General features: G+C 32.0%; 1 protein-coding gene and 1 long non-coding RNA gene across 2 annotated transcripts; one reads left to right on the forward strand and one right to left on the reverse strand.

Moving 5' to 3' along the window:
- Nucleotides 1-302: 302 nt before the first annotated feature.
- LOC116346665 lies at nt 303-1,756 on the forward strand. The gene has a single exon (XM_031776843.1). It carries the CDS (start codon nt 577-579, stop codon nt 1,099-1,101), a length of 525 nt encoding a protein of 174 aa, XP_031632703.1. The 5' UTR covers nt 303-576; the 3' UTR covers nt 1,102-1,756.
- Nucleotides 1,757-2,072: 316 nt separating this feature from the next.
- LOC116346235 lies at nt 2,073-5,594 on the reverse strand. Its single transcript, XR_004201570.1, has 2 exons — nt 5,299-5,594; nt 2,073-2,688 (listed from the first exon to the last, which is right to left on the reverse strand). It is a non-coding gene; the product is annotated as an uncharacterized LOC116346235 (long non-coding RNA).
- Between the last annotated feature and the right edge of the window lie 10,529 nt (nt 5,595-16,123).

A 16,123-nucleotide genomic window follows, 5' to 3' on the forward strand; every position in this document is an offset into this window, starting at 1 on the left:
CACATTTTTTTCCCTGGTTTTTCTTGAACACGCGTACCTTTCGCTCCTGCATTTATCGCATTCTTAATTCTACTCACTGGGTTAAATTCATGCAACGGCAGCAATTTCATTGTTGTTGCTATTACTTCTGTTCCTGTTTCGTTCCTCTTTTTGTGTGTGTGTGTGTTGTTGCTATTGTTGATCGTTGCTTTGAACTTGTTGGGCTTGGATTTAGTTCGGTGTTGTAAATGCATTCAATGTGCGTTCGGTTGATGGTTTTGTGTTGCGAAGTGATTCGATGTGATTAGTTTGATTTCGGTTATTGTCAAGTGAACATCGTTCGTTCACTCTGCGCATCAAGTTTTTCATCAAGGCAGCTGCTGCGATCAACATTATAACACAAAAAAAGGAATTATTTCAAAGAGTTTTGAATTTTTGTGATAGTTTTTAATCGAAATTTGAAAAATATCGAATTAAAGAAGAAATCGGTAAAGTAAACGAAAAGAATCGGTGAAAAAAAGAACAAGTTTCAAATCAAGCGTTTGAAAATTTATTTTAAAAGAAATTTTTGAATTTGAATTAAAAATTGCGAATAAAATGCCAGAAATTCAAAATTTCAAGCGAAAACGTGGAAATCGTTCGTCGTATATTGTAAATCCGGATGGAAATTGTACGCCAAGTGACAGTGAAGACGAGGACCATGATCAAATTGTCCAACGAAAGATCGTACGCAGAGATTCAACGGATGAAAGTGTTCAAATTGAAAATGAATCGAGTAATTCGAATTCATCCGATGGTCATCGTTCAAATCATGGAAATAATCAATTGTTGCACGCTGCTCTACAAAAAATTCAGGAACTTGAAAATGAATTGGCCGAATTAGATGATGCTGATTATGATTCGGGTCATCAAGACGATGAAGATGAAATTGATGAGGGGAATGGCAGTGATTTTGAAGAAAATCATGATCATCGTAATGACATTTTGGAGGGTCAAGCGGAGGCCTTGGGTTTTGCATTCTGTGTGAAAGAGACATTTGAATATTTGGCCGCCGAAGGCATTGCCCAAGATAATCCAATTGTAGCCTCATTGCGTGAACGTTTTTTAGGTCAATGTGACTAAGTTTCGTTTCAGTAAACTGGAAAATACAATTTACCATTTAAAAATCACATTCCATCTAGTCAGTCTTAGAAAACTCTGTTACCGATTCGGAAACAAACTCATAATAATACATTAAATTGAAATATTTATTCAATGCATACTCAACGACAAAAAAATAGTGAATTTTATCACATTTTTTTTTCTTTTCAAATAAAAAATGACATATTTTTCAAAATCTTTTCACAATTTGAATTTCGTGGCGGAAAGAAATTCAAAGCGAGAACAAATTGAATGAAAAATAGATCTCCATTACAGAGTAGGTAGCATTAATGCTATTTTTGTAATAATCAACACAGTATCGATCTCAAATATTATATTAGCCAATTCATCATGTGAAAATTCAATCCAATAGAAATTCGAATAGACAATATTAAGAATTGGTACTGCATAAATACTACTTGTAATACAACTTGGTACTTGTAATTTGGCATTTTACAAACATAACTTGTCTTTTGGCCCAAATTATCTCATACATTCTAGTCAACGCTTTACATTCATAAGTTTATGACCGATTTTAGCCAAATGTTCACATCCATTAGTATATAGTTATAAAAATAAGCAATCAAAAGTGTCCACTAATATTTTCTTTTGATAAAATATTTTTTTTTTTAATTTTGAAGAAGACATTTCGTTTTACACTCACTTAATTTTCATTTTGGTTTTTTTTTACCGAAATGAGAAGAAAAAATAGATAAATAAAAAAAATAAGTAAAAAAATGAAAGAATAAAATCTAAAAAAAGGACTAGGATTTAGTGAATAAGATTAAAATACAAACTCCATCTAAGCCTGGATCAGTTCGAAATAAATTTATTCATTGTCAAAATTGATTTATTTATTCATTGCATTTTTTTTTTTGGTTCATTTATATATCTTTCGTGATGAATTCAAGCACCACAGAAATGGCAAGTAATTTAATTTAAGAGAACTTTGATTGTTTTTTTTCGGTTCCATTTTATTTTCCTCTTTGCATTAATAAATACAGATTAACATCAATATAGCTAAAATGGTTTTGGTTTGTTTTCCTTTGGCATTTTGAAATCGGATAAATGCGTATTTTCTAGCGAAGGCATCTTTGGTTTGTCAATTTATGTCATCGAAATGAAATCGCTGTATGAGTGTAAACGTTCTTTTAATCGCCTGTTGCTGCAACTACTCCAACTCGGGCGGCCAAACATATTTTTATCGATAAAAGTGTGTGTGTGTGTGTCCTATTTTCGGTACATTATGCTAGGTCCGGAATAAGCGGCAATAAGCAGATCTTTTTGTGTCATCGTTGTGTGCGATTTTAGCTTGCCGGTCACGTTATCATCGTTAAGTGAGGGGATTGTAAGCCATTGAAAATAAACTTCATGTGCTAATCGCGGTTTATCCGTTCGACTAGCGAACGAATGAAATATTTTATCTATTTTAGTGCCATCAGAATCGGCACACGCAACCATACCATGTGGCCATAATGTCCATTGTGCATTTGAATCGTTTCGACGAACATTCGATTTTTCATCTTTTGTTAAATAAGTTCCGCAATTCTCATCAACCGTTGGAATCATCTGTTGATTTTAAGTAAAAGAAGAAGAAAAAAACTGATTATTTTTATGGTGCAAAGTTCAAAATCGAGAAAATTAATTTCACAACAAAATACAAAGTAAATTGAATGTAACGAATAAGAAGAAGAAGAAGAAGAAAATTGTTGTTTGAATAAATGTGAAGCGAAAAATCGAAAAGTTCAAGAATCCTATTGACTGCAGTTGCAGAATAACTTTTGAATTTATTCAAAAGCATATGTTTTATAAAGGAACTCCATGGTAGAAACGGTTATCAGTAAATTCAAAAACATTTTCAAACCAGAAACTAAAGCAATAGTCGTTTTGCCACTTCAATGTTTAAACTTTTTTTTCTTTCTCTTTGTCTTTTCAATTTCGATTTTTTTCTCACTTATTTTCTTTATTTTTCTTACTATCTTTCTCTCTCTCTCTCTCCCCCATAACATTTCTCTTTCTTCCGCTGTTTCTTTGCTCATTTCGTCACCATTTTTATTCCACTCATATTTACTCCGGTAGCAAACTTTACCCTCTAAATCATAAGACATTATGATGGCTATTTAAAACAAAGAGTGAGAGGAAAACGAAACGTGAACAAACATAACGTACAGCTCTCAAACAAAGTGTCATCGTTTGTTGGCCTAGCGATAAAAGTTATCGAGGTTGTTATCGAACTTATTTTTGCTATTATTTTGTTGCTGTTACACTTTTTTCCCTGTGTGCTTCTTTGTTCATTACCAACGATTTATTTTTCGCATCTCTCTCTCTTTCTGACTCTCTGTCCCCATTTCTAAGAGACAAGCGATGAAGTTTTGCAAAACAGTTTGTTTTCATTTTAATTAATTTTATGAATTTTATTTTTTTTTCTCCAGTTCGCACAGACAAAATGACTGTGTAGACATAGCAAAACAACAAAAACAACGAAAAATTAACGGAAAACAGCAATTGACCGTGTTTGTATTATTTAATTCAAATTGATCAACAGACAAATGTTATAAACACATTTAAATTGCTTCAAAAACACAAAATGTGCTGTGATTAGATAATTTTACAAGGAAGTTAAAAGCTCAAAGTTCACAGTGGTACTTGTGATTGACATTTTTGGAAGACAGATAAATAAAAGAATATTGTGACTTCTTCATGTTGCTTGTAGCAATTTTACATTCAAATGGATGAAGCATTTCAGAAACAGTCACTTCAATTTATGCATGGAAGTTTTAAAAAAAAATCACTCAAATTGCTATAAATGACAGAAAATGTAATTAAACTACTGGCAAGAAAAAAGACTTCATATAAATTTTTAAATACGGTGCACAAATAAACATATTTTGATCATATTTGCATCGAAATTTCCATATTTCTTGGTGGAAAGTTTGAAATATTGTCACTGTTCCTTAGATTATAATTTTCTGTTATTTTATTTTTGGACGCAATTTCCATCAAAGTTGTTGATTTATTCAATTTCGACCTTATTCAAAACATAATCCAAAATGATTAACCGAACTCTCGGTAATATTGCCGTCTACTTATGCACAGTGCGTCATTTGAATGGAGCGAAAGGCGAGGGATCACGATCTGTGATACAATTAGATGCATAGCAATCTGTGTGAAAATGAGTTACTTAATTTACATTCATAGTAATTTAACAATGGCAAAAATGTGTAACCTCTTTTTTATCGGCTAGTAAAAATAAGGCGTACTTCGAATGGTACATCGTGATCACATTTTATTGGGGCCATTTGTAACGGTCGTCCGCCCACGCAATGTTTGTTTTTTGTATGAGTATTGAACAGACAGTGTATTGAGATATTTTCAGGCAGCTGATTGTGTTCAGGGAGCTCACGTCAGGCGCTGAAACGGAGTGTAAACAGTAGAAGTAATTGTTATAGCTATAAAAACACTTATATTGCTGCAATCGCTATAACAATTACTTCTATTGTTTTTACTCCGTTTCATTGCCTGACGTTAGCTCACTGAGCTGATTCAGCTGGCTAAAAATATCTTAATATTATAGAGTGGTAATGAACGAGACGATATAAAGAACTGAACGACGTAAGAAGAATCTTACAGAAGTATTCGAAAACATAAAGCTCGGCCGCTATTATGTGGGTCACGTTCTTTGCCGAATTGCAGTTAAACGCCATTGAACTTCAGTTTATTTGTGAGTTGGCCTTTGTTATTATCGCAGTCGCTGCGCTGTTTCCGTTTTTATTGTTTTCGCCGACAAAACTCATACCGAATGCATTCAACTGAAAATCATTCGAATTTTGGGACCCGGTTTGAATGAACAACTAAAAATAATTGATATCGTTAGATTTTCTCGTGTAATATTTTCCACCTACTGTTATAAAGGTCGCATTTTTGAATAAATATTTATATTTGTGCAATCACATGGGAAATTCAAACGGTTCAATACTCATCGCAACAAAAAAGACCTATCAGGGATTGACGCGCACACCGATTCAACAAAATAGAAATGAGAAAGAACCGCGATTCGATTCGAAATTTAAAATGAAAATCACTGACAATAAACAACAATCTATGATCTTGGTAAATCAAATCGAATATTAGAAGAAATGAAACAAACAATATTCAAAATATAAACACCAAATGGCATACCTTTGATTTAAATGAGTGAAATGTTTCGGTAGAGTTGTTATCTCAAATTCGCGACAACCAGACTTTGAATGTACACACGTTGTTTTTCCTTTCTGACAGCCAACAACGCACTCAAAAAAAAACAGCGTAAATTGACAATAATTGAGGATTTGAACTGAGTAACAAGCACTAATAATTCGAAATGTTTGTACGAATCGTACGCTATACGCCGACTAAACTGAAGCGAAATGGATAAATTCTTTTAAGCCGGGACGAAAAAAAATTTAACCGAAACGAAAATGTACATATATACAACGCACGACAACGAAAACATAAAAAAATGTGCAGGAACCCATAACAACAAAAGCATACGAAGACATAAACAACCAATGCGAGTTAATACTCTTTGTTAGGCAAGCACTTTGGATCATATGAACGGTCGTATGTCACAGTTAAACTGAAACCATCTCATTCTATCGCAACAATATGATATTGTTGTTGTCACTTTTCTGACTATGTTTTGTTCCTTATTCTCCTGGTTTTACGACATTAGATCAACACAAATCGCACATATGGCTGCAATGTTTCCCAATGTCGTTGTGCATATATCACCGACCAACCATATGCGAGTCCCTCAAGCGCATATGGTTCACAAATATACTTTGTATGTGAAGCAGCACACATGCATACACACACACACTCATACCGTCGCATTCGTCTGATCATTCGTTCGTTCATTTCAACGGCTTCTCTGTATTTTTCGATGCGGGCCACACATATTTTATGCATGTGTTTGTTAATTCTCGTTACTTACTGTTCGTTGACTATTTTGCATTTATGATCATATTTTAAGTCGACATAACATTTTCACTCGGTGTTCATTCAACAAAATCAGTTGATTTCGCTTCAAACGTTTCATTTTATAATATGCATACTTCTCGGGAGAAAATTTGAAACTAACGAAGAGAAAGAAAAATAATGAATAAACCACTCTTCATTGCCACGACCAAAATCAATTTCAATATTGGTTTATGCACACAATTTTGCAAATGCCAAATTACTGATTGCAAAGCAAAAATCTTTCGAAATTGATTTGCACCAGTTGTTTGCATTCGATATTTTACTCAATTTTATCTCACTTTCTCTAGTGTTCTTCATTTTCGGCAGAGTGTCTGTAATACATTCTGTACAAAATGTGTCTCATTGAAACGCAGAATACGAATATTACGCTCATTCATGGTTTTGTCTGCATATGTACAGTACAATTTCATTTAAACTACGCGATTTCGCCTCAATTAGCCCGACATGCAGACTGTTCTCTTCCTCCTTCTCTGTTTTGTTTCATTTCCCCCCCTTTTCGCATACAGAGACTGCTTTAAAGATTATGGACATAGCTTCTGAAGTTGGGTGGTTTTGAAAGATATATGGGGATAAATTTGGTCTCTTCCGAAAAATGGATTATCAAAAAACTTCAGTACAATTTTTTTTTCAAAAAGTCCATTTTCATCCATACTTCACTTTTCAAAATTTGTTAAGGGGTAAATTCTCAACCCATATTCTTCTCAACCGGGTAAATTCTCAACCCGAAATGGAAATTAACATTTTATTTTGTCGTTAAACAAAGCAAAAAAAGTAATAATAATTCGCATGAAAAGTAGTCCCTGACTGTGTGCGGATATATGCTCGTATTACTTGAACCATCTGCTCAAAATATAGACGGTCGACAATGTCATGAACCGAACTAATAAACAGTGCGGAAAACACTTGAAATATCCTATTCAGTATATTGGCAGATTGAATGTGCAAACAAGTAAGTGACAGCTGTAAACACACTACTTATGTACAATTCCAAATGAAATCGAACATAAAACAATTGTCAACAAAATATAAACCACAAAAACCACGAATCGAATGGAAAACTAACAAGATTCGCCAGGAATTTCGGGAAATGCTTGATGAGAAAAATCTAATTCTGGATTATTTTTTTTTTAAACCTTCATTGACATATTCATTCCCTCGAGATTGATTGAGGTGCTGTTGACTTTTTCTAAAAAAAAATCCATCGACCGATGATGCAACGAAAAAACGGCGATTCAATGCTTATGTTGCTGCAACAGCATTCATTCTAATTAGAGTGTGCAATTGCGTTTGATTAAAGTGAACTTTTGGTTGCAAAAAAGAATCGAATACACACGTTTCACTTAAATATTGCATGCATGACTTCATAATGAAATCAAGCAAACACTTTTGCACAATTCCATAAATTCTGCACATGATCTGCTGATGCAGGACTTTCGTCGAATTTTATCGTTCGTTTTTTTCATTTCCGCCAGAGATTTCAATATAGTTGACTCAACGAACTGTGATAGAACTGACATATGTAACAATACGAAGAAGGTATAGTATAATTCAGAACGCTTGAGGAAGAAATCATACATTGAAATTGTTTAAACGTCCGACTGAGTAGAATGATAAATTATCACATTATCACCAAGGCTCTATATAGGAAAAGGAATGCATATCAATCAAAGAAAAGTAATTTGATTTCATCTTATCGAAATTTCCTTGCCAATATTATGCGTAGGGGTATATATTGATGGTTTGTTATTTGTTTCAAGTGTGTCAAACAAATATCATGCCATATGATATAGTTAATTAATAGGCAATAGTGAAAATGATGCACTCAATAAACATATTGTGATAACAATTTGAACTACTAAACCACTATAGAACAGAATTGAAAATTCGTAGACTAATTAACTGACATAGAAGTTTATGATTCTAACATTTCGGCATCGTTGACCATGAACACTTGATTGAGTTCGTTGATTATGCATATAGCCTATCAATATTGAGTATTTTCGTTCAAAATCCTAGAAAATCGAGAGATGCGCGTTTCAACTCCGAGGGAGTGACAAATTGGTATTCTAAACCTTGATCAAAAAGTATGGATTTCCGAATGTTTATTGATCTTATGCAGATTATTCTCTATGGCTCTATCACTAGCAATAACTAGCTGACATAATACAAAATTGTACTTACAATTCGAGGATGTTTGTATTCTACTTTGAATTTTGAAATGTCACCACCATCACCATCACCATCATCTATACCATTTTTGGCTAGAATTGTTGACATTTTTGCGTATAAATTTTGTTGTTAGATACTACTCACAGAGAAGAGAAATAGCGATATTCTTATACAGAGGTTTTGAACAGTCAAATCACCACCAATATTATGAACGGCATAGTGATTTTTGTATGTATTGTTTTACATTCCTGAGTAATGTTTTTATCTCGGAAGATAGCTTTGACAGTTCACAACCTGTGTATGAGAATATCGCTATTTCTCTTCTCTGTGAGTAGTTTACACTGTTGCATCTATTCAATATTGTATGCATGCTTTCTCTATCATAGAGACGAACCAATTAGCTTTTACATGGCTTGTGGAAAATTCACTTTTCACTATATACATATAGGTTTGAAGGTTCATTCAGTCAACATTTTCTATGGAAGAGATGTTGTAGTTTATACCATACAATATTTATTCATTCTCAATTTACGATTTAAAACTCACACAGCCCTCAAAGACCATCACCACGGTAATCAAAAAAGGAATATCAGTAACTTTTAATTTATATCTAATTGTTGTGTACATGAAAGTAGGAGTTGAATCGACATGATTGCACCGATACAAACAATACACTATATGAATCGTTGCGGCGAAAGAGTAGCTCTTATTTTTCTCCAAATAATACTGCAACATAATTTTTTTTATGAATAGTTTATTTGTTGTATTACAACAAATAAACCGTGTGAAAAAAAACTTCATGTTGCAGTATTATTTGGAGAAAAATAAGAGCTACTGTTTCGCCGCAACGATTCATATGTGTTATGTATATGAGCAATTATAATTCATTATAACATCATGTTTTTTCAAAAAAAATTGTTTGAAGCATAAACTTTGTGTTTGATTCTTTTTCGTTTAATGAAATCAAATTTCAGTCTTATCGTAACTTTTGTACAAATTTTCATTCGAAATTGGTTTGATGCCGCAAATATGCAGAAAATGTTCCGTAATTTACGATCAATATATTTTAACTTTGAAAAGAATATTGGTGAATGCGTCACAAAGGGCAAAAATTCGATTTGAATTCACATTGGAATAACACGTGCATGTTTAATTGACTTTGTTTGATCACGGACACGTTAAGATTGCGAAATTGAATGAAATGCCATTCAAAAGTGCCAATCGAATATACACATAATCTATTGTTCATCCATTGACATGTGATTACAAAACCGGCTGGTATCTTAATTTGAATCTTGGTGCACAATGTTGTCAGCCATTTACAATGAAAGTGTAAGTGTGATTTTCGTGCATAAATAATACATGGACCCAATTCCGTCATATACAAACAATGACATATTGCAAATTGGAATTCAAAACTCCATTAGTTGAAATCAGTTTCGAGCAATGAATGGAAAAAGCAATATATTGAACTAATATTAGAAAATTTACGCGGAATTCGGATCGAATCGCATAAAATATTAAATGAATATTCGAAATGTTCATATATTTAATTAAATAACTTTCGATGGAAACAAATTAATTTTATGTTGTAGTCAATATGTTCTGTTGTCAAAATTTCAAATGAATAAATTCATATTTTTAATGTGAGCCAAAGCTTTTAAGAACAATTAAAATGAGCATTAAGCAGATTTTCGTGAAAAACGTTCTATTATTTATGATTGAGGTGAAACTATTAATACAGTTGTATGTGTGGTTCCACATGAAATACGTTGGGGAAAGTTTGAGACGCACGCATTTACTTCAATCTTTTACAACAAATATTTTGTCGTTTCTGATTCGCAATCACTTGTGAATTTTCTAATGTAATAATGGTGGTTTTGGGAACAAATTCGGTATATCAAGCAGCATTGCGCGTAATAATGACGTATACTTTGGCTTTTCAGTTTTAATGTCGACTTGTTGATATTAATCACAGCTTTGAACTTCTTTCAATTATAATAGTTTTTTTAAATAAATTTTAATTTGCATTTTCATGAGAAACAGAAACAGAAAATAATTGTTTATTTCATTCGTGACGATGACTGAAGTTCATTTCATCTTATCGAAATTAGGCCGAGTAGAAAATTCCTTGTATATATAATAGCCAATATTATAGGTAGCACGTATTACGTACGGATATATCTATATTGATGGCTTGTTAATTGTTTCAAGTGTGTGTTCAATAGCTTTGTATAATAAAGCAATCAAACAAATTTCATGTCATATATGTTCGATACGTTGACGTAAAGTAGCATTTCTTATTTAAATGATTGAGTGGACGACAAATTGAGATAATAATTTGTATTATTGAACCACCACAACAGAATTCGAAATTCGTACACTTCATACTGCTTATTAGCATGTTTGTATACAATGACCTGACACAGAAATTCATGTTTCTAAAATTTTAGAATTGTTGACCATGACAATTTGATTTTGAATACAATCTATCAATATTGAGACTTGAGATTTTAATTAAATTGGGAATAAACGATTTTCTAGGAACAGAAAATATGAAGCATAAATAATTGGTAAATAAATTTGATTTTTTTTGTTTGTTTTTTTCATCGGAAAACTGGTGATAAAATATAAACAATACTAATAACTCGCCGGAAGTATAATATTTACGATTTTGTATTACTTTAAGTATAATATAAAACAAGGAAATAATTTTTATAACTACTACTTACGTCGATTAAAATTTAATCTATTGTACACAAAATGAAATTTTATTCAATTTATACAGAGGTGGTATTTTCACTCTGGTAGTACGCGCACACAGTAGACTTTGCACTTACAGACTGCCACAATGCCTATATTTTCAATGTGCATACACATTTACATCGAAGTTTGACAGTTGTCCAAAAATTCAAAACTAATATTTGAAATGTCAAACTTCTATGTAAATATGCGTGCACAGGCATTGTATTTGATTTGCATTCAAAAGCCTACTGTGTGCATGCACTACTAGATTAAAAATATCACCTCTAACTTTATAGAATGGAATAAAACATGGTACATTGTTTGAGTAGTATTTGCAAAGAACAAAATAAAAGTTCCTTTTATTGATCGTTAATATCATAATTATTGTTACATTTTAAATTTGTCTATAGACCTAAATAATTTTCGTTCTCTCTTTTGTTTACTTACTATTTTCTTGAGGAAAAAAGAGTATTTTTGTTTTACTGTTAGTTTTGTTCATTTTCCACTTTTAGTCAATAATAATTCTTGTGTGATATGAACGTGGTGAATGTCGTTCAGTTTTTGTTTGTCAATTTTATATTCTTTTATTGAATATTGAATTTCGGAACAGTTTTTTTTCTGGATTATCTATGATACTCACAGTAATGTGCGAGCAACATTTTCCAGGGGGGGGGGGGGGGTTGATTTCAAAATTTTCTTCAAAAAACCCTAGAAAATCGAGAAAAATTTCATTTCGGACGAAAATCCCTAGCAAATCGGAAGAATTTTGAAGTCACAGGGGGAAAACCCCCCTCTTCCCCTCCCCTTCGCACATTACTGGATACTTATACATAGTGATTAATTCGGTATCGGCAATAGTTTTATCTTTTGTTGTGTAAATTAGTAAAGGTTTTGCTTTTAAAATGAGTGTATTTATGTTTTATATTTTGTTGCAACTAAATTTTGTGTGAGAGTGAGTGATTTTTGTTCGTTCGATTAGATCTCAGTTAAAATGTGAATCAACAAAATCGCGATTGATTGAATTTCATCAGAAGCTCCTTATATTCTTTATATCATCATTTTACATTTTGATTGCAAAAATATCATTTGTCATCGATATGACACTATCATTGTCAATTATTTAAAATCATGCATACAAACCAAATAGATTAAGAAAAAAAGACGTTATTGTTGCATTTATCTTTAATGATAGTTCAATTTTGGATTCGTCTTGTTTTCGTTACCATTTTTTTTTCAGTTTTGAACTATCGTTGAAAATAAATGGCAAAAGAAATACGCTCGTCCAATACACTTTAAATATTCAATTGGGTTGGGCTCTGAACCATCATTTGAACATTTCGGTAAGCACGTATTAAAACCACGCTTCTAAGCAATTCGTGCGTAGACGAAAACTATTTTCAAAAACAAACTTTCGCAAATAACGAAAAGTCAATATTAAATGTTTAAACAACATTTTGTGTGCCGAGTAAGGCATAGTTAATTACAGCGCTTGCATATTTAAACATAAAAAACTCATTTACAAAAATGAAATTGAAAAAACGCATATTGTTTGATTTTGTGATGTATGTGGTGTTGATTTTTTTTTTGAGTTAAGATAAAAACGAGGTAATGCTTCTCACATTTTTTGCACACACGAAAATCGGTATTTTTCGGTAAAATTTCATATTTAAACATATCCACGGAGAATTTTCACTTCGAAGGAATGAACGAAGATTAAAAAAAGATACTCAAAGTTCATTTCCATAATTAAAACCATCGGAATTCATGTGAAATTTGTTCCTGGATCAGCGGTATGGTGAAATTATTCCTTTTGAGGTAAAACGCAACGTATTGTAATTAGTAATAAGTTATTGTGATACGATGCCACATAGAAACTTTTCTCATACATCAAGATAGTAATTATTAATAATATCAAAGGGGTTGGAGTAAATACACTACACAGCAGTAAAAATGTATCACATTTAACCAAAAAATAATGCAAAACCATAATTTATTACATTACAAAGTCTTTGATACATTTTCAGTTTTTGACTGAAAACCGAAGAGAAAGTTTTTAATTATTGAATTGAAAAGTTACATTGTGCATGAACATAAAGTTCCTGTTTGTAATAGATATTATTTTCATTACATTTCATTGTTGATATAATAATAAATTTCAATTTAAACTTGAAGCATAAATATTGTTTCGACAAAATTATTAATAATTCAAAGGTTAACAGCATTGATGCCACAATTTGATTTCATAAACAATATTTTTTGGTCATTTCATCATATTTTCATCGTCATGACAACGAGCATGTATATCCAAACCAATACGAAAGACCGACATCCCAAAAATGCTTCATAGTCCAAAAAGTCCGATTTAACATTTTTTTGGATTTCGGAAAAATATTTTGGTTTCGATTGGGCTTCGGGGACATTCGATCAGACTTCAGGCCTGTTTTTTTGCACGTTTGTGACTTTTAGTAAATACAGCGTGAACCATTATTTTAACCAAAAAACCCCGGCATGAAATTCTTTTTTGATCAATATTTTCAGTGTCATCAATCGAAACTTTCGATTCGAAAGTGCATGCACTGATTACGGCAGGAATTCCCAACTACCTTTGCAGACAGACAAACTGTTCAATTAGAGAACGTGCGCAGTTTTGACAGATAATAGCAGATTTACTTTCTCCCAAATTCGAATCACGAAAAAGGATTCTCGTTTTCCTTGATTGTGAGCAGCCGAAAATTGAGGTATTTTTATTCGATTCGACATGAATTCGTACCGATTCGAGTTAATCTAAATAGTATCCGGCCTTTGATTGATGTAGGCATCATCTAATGTAAAATCACACAATAATGTAAAACAATGTATTTAATTTGTATCTCTTCTTCCTCTCATTGCATCTTTACACTGTAATGTGTTTATTTGACATAGATGGCATTTGTCTATGGCCTCGAAATGTATTAACAGAGCACATCACATATGATTGTCCGAGAATGAATCTGAGTCTTCTCCTGACAGTCAGCAATTTTTGTATTGCGGTGTTACATTTCAATAAACTCTCAGGAGAAGACTCACATTCATTCTCGGACATTCATATGTTTATCATGTTTGACAGGAATGCGAAAAAAATAATAATTCACTGAATCGATCCTGGAAAGAGAAATTTCGTTAAAATACTGAGAATGAATTTCATTTTTTAGTGAACGTGTATATTATACATCAATACGTGAAATGTATTGGTTTCAAATATATTTTATTGAATTGTTGCCATTAGCGTTTGCAATCTTTCACAAGCAGCTTAAAAACTATATATTTATATATCATTTGATATTCTCATATTCTGATTTATGTGAAGAGTGTTTGCATCGGGACACATTAGTTATGGACAGATTTTTCAAAAAATCATCAATGCAATCATACCATTTCGGTTATTGCAAAGAGATTGTATGACACAACAGTGTACCATTCAATCCAATGTATGACCCATAACGCATATCAAATAATTTAATTAAAAAAAAAAAACTTTCAATTTACAAATGAATGTCCGAGAATGAATGTGAGTCTTCTCGTGAGAGTTTATTGAAATGTAACACCGCCATACAAAAATTGCTGACAGTCAGTATGGCGGTGTTACATTTCAATAAACTCTCACAAGAAGACTCACATTCATTCTCGGACAATCAAATGATTTTATATCATGCTAATAAAATATTGAAAATGATTGAATCGATGACGAAAAAAAGCGGACAAATTTTGTGCATTTCAAATAATCAATTTGATATGTTTTACAATTAAAATGTGAAAACAGAAATCTTATCGAATTTGCAGTTTGATTTCGAATTTTGCAAATTTTTTGCATTGTATATGTTTTTTTTTTGTTTCGTGTCATTTGATTGACAATGAATAATATAAATCATAAATTATTTGTGAATTTGATGAAGTATGTGGTGACAATTGATGAATAATAGTGTGTCATAGCAAAAGTCGACCATTTTTGCGACTACACATTGTTTTAGTTGTAGTGTTGTTGTTTTTATTCTGTTGTCATTCTCTCAAGAACCATTGGCATTTCTATTGATTCATAATCAATAAATAAACATTGCTTATTGGTGTATATGGAACATGATACAATGACAACGAGTGAATATTTGTCAAATTTGTTCATTTGTTTAAATTTAAATTTCGCTCACTCAGAAGCTAGTTGGATTCATTGGTTTTGATTTTTCATTCGCTAAATCAATATTTTGTTATGATAAATTACTCAAAGATTGTCTCAAGACTAAAAATAATTATTAAGTTTGTTTTTTTTTTCTCTCTTTCTGCATTTTTCCTTTTGTAAATATCTGCACTTTGACTGATCTACATTATTATTATTATATTCGCTTTTTTTATAATTTAAATGAAATTTGCTCAAAATTCTTCAGATAGTGCTTTTACTTTTTTTTATAATATTTTTAAATGACAATGATTTTCATTTGAAATGAATACCTGTTAAAACTTGTTTCTAATGTATTTTTAATTCAATTTGTTGAATCTTTTGTTCATTAAGTGAATCAATAAGAATTACAATGCATTGGATCCAACACTGATGCACGAATTGATTTTTCCGACGTTATAATGTCACGTAAATCGACGATGGTTAAAAAAAATTCTATGGACACCTTACAATTGTTTTCAAAAAATCGGAAAGTAGTTTTTAAAGAACGGCGCATTGGAGTCCAAAAAAGGATTTAATCAAGACAATCAGACAATGTTAGCATAAGCAATCCTGTTTGATGTACATATTTTTCAATCGAAGCATCGTTCCTTAAGCTTTCCACATGTTTGTATTATTGAGGAATTTTCAAGGTGTCACTTCTAATCAGGGATTGTTCCTCTGAGGAGGAGGAATGGTGAGGAGGAAAATGAGGAGGAGGAGGAGAGCGAAGAGGATCCTCCTCCTCAACTGAGGAGGAAAATGTTTTTAGCTAAAAATGATATTTTTGTGATAAAAATAGCCCTTTGAGCAAAAAAAACTTTTCCTCCTCAGTTGAGGAGGAGGATCCTCCTCGCTCTCCTCCTCCTCTTCATTTTCCTCCTC

Source organism: Contarinia nasturtii, unplaced genomic scaffold (genome assembly GCF_009176525.2).
Source record: "Contarinia nasturtii isolate CC-2019 unplaced genomic scaffold, AAFC_CNas_1.1 Cnas_scaffold_129, whole genome shotgun sequence".
NCBI classification, from domain to species: domain Eukaryota; kingdom Metazoa; phylum Arthropoda; class Insecta; order Diptera; family Cecidomyiidae; genus Contarinia; species Contarinia nasturtii.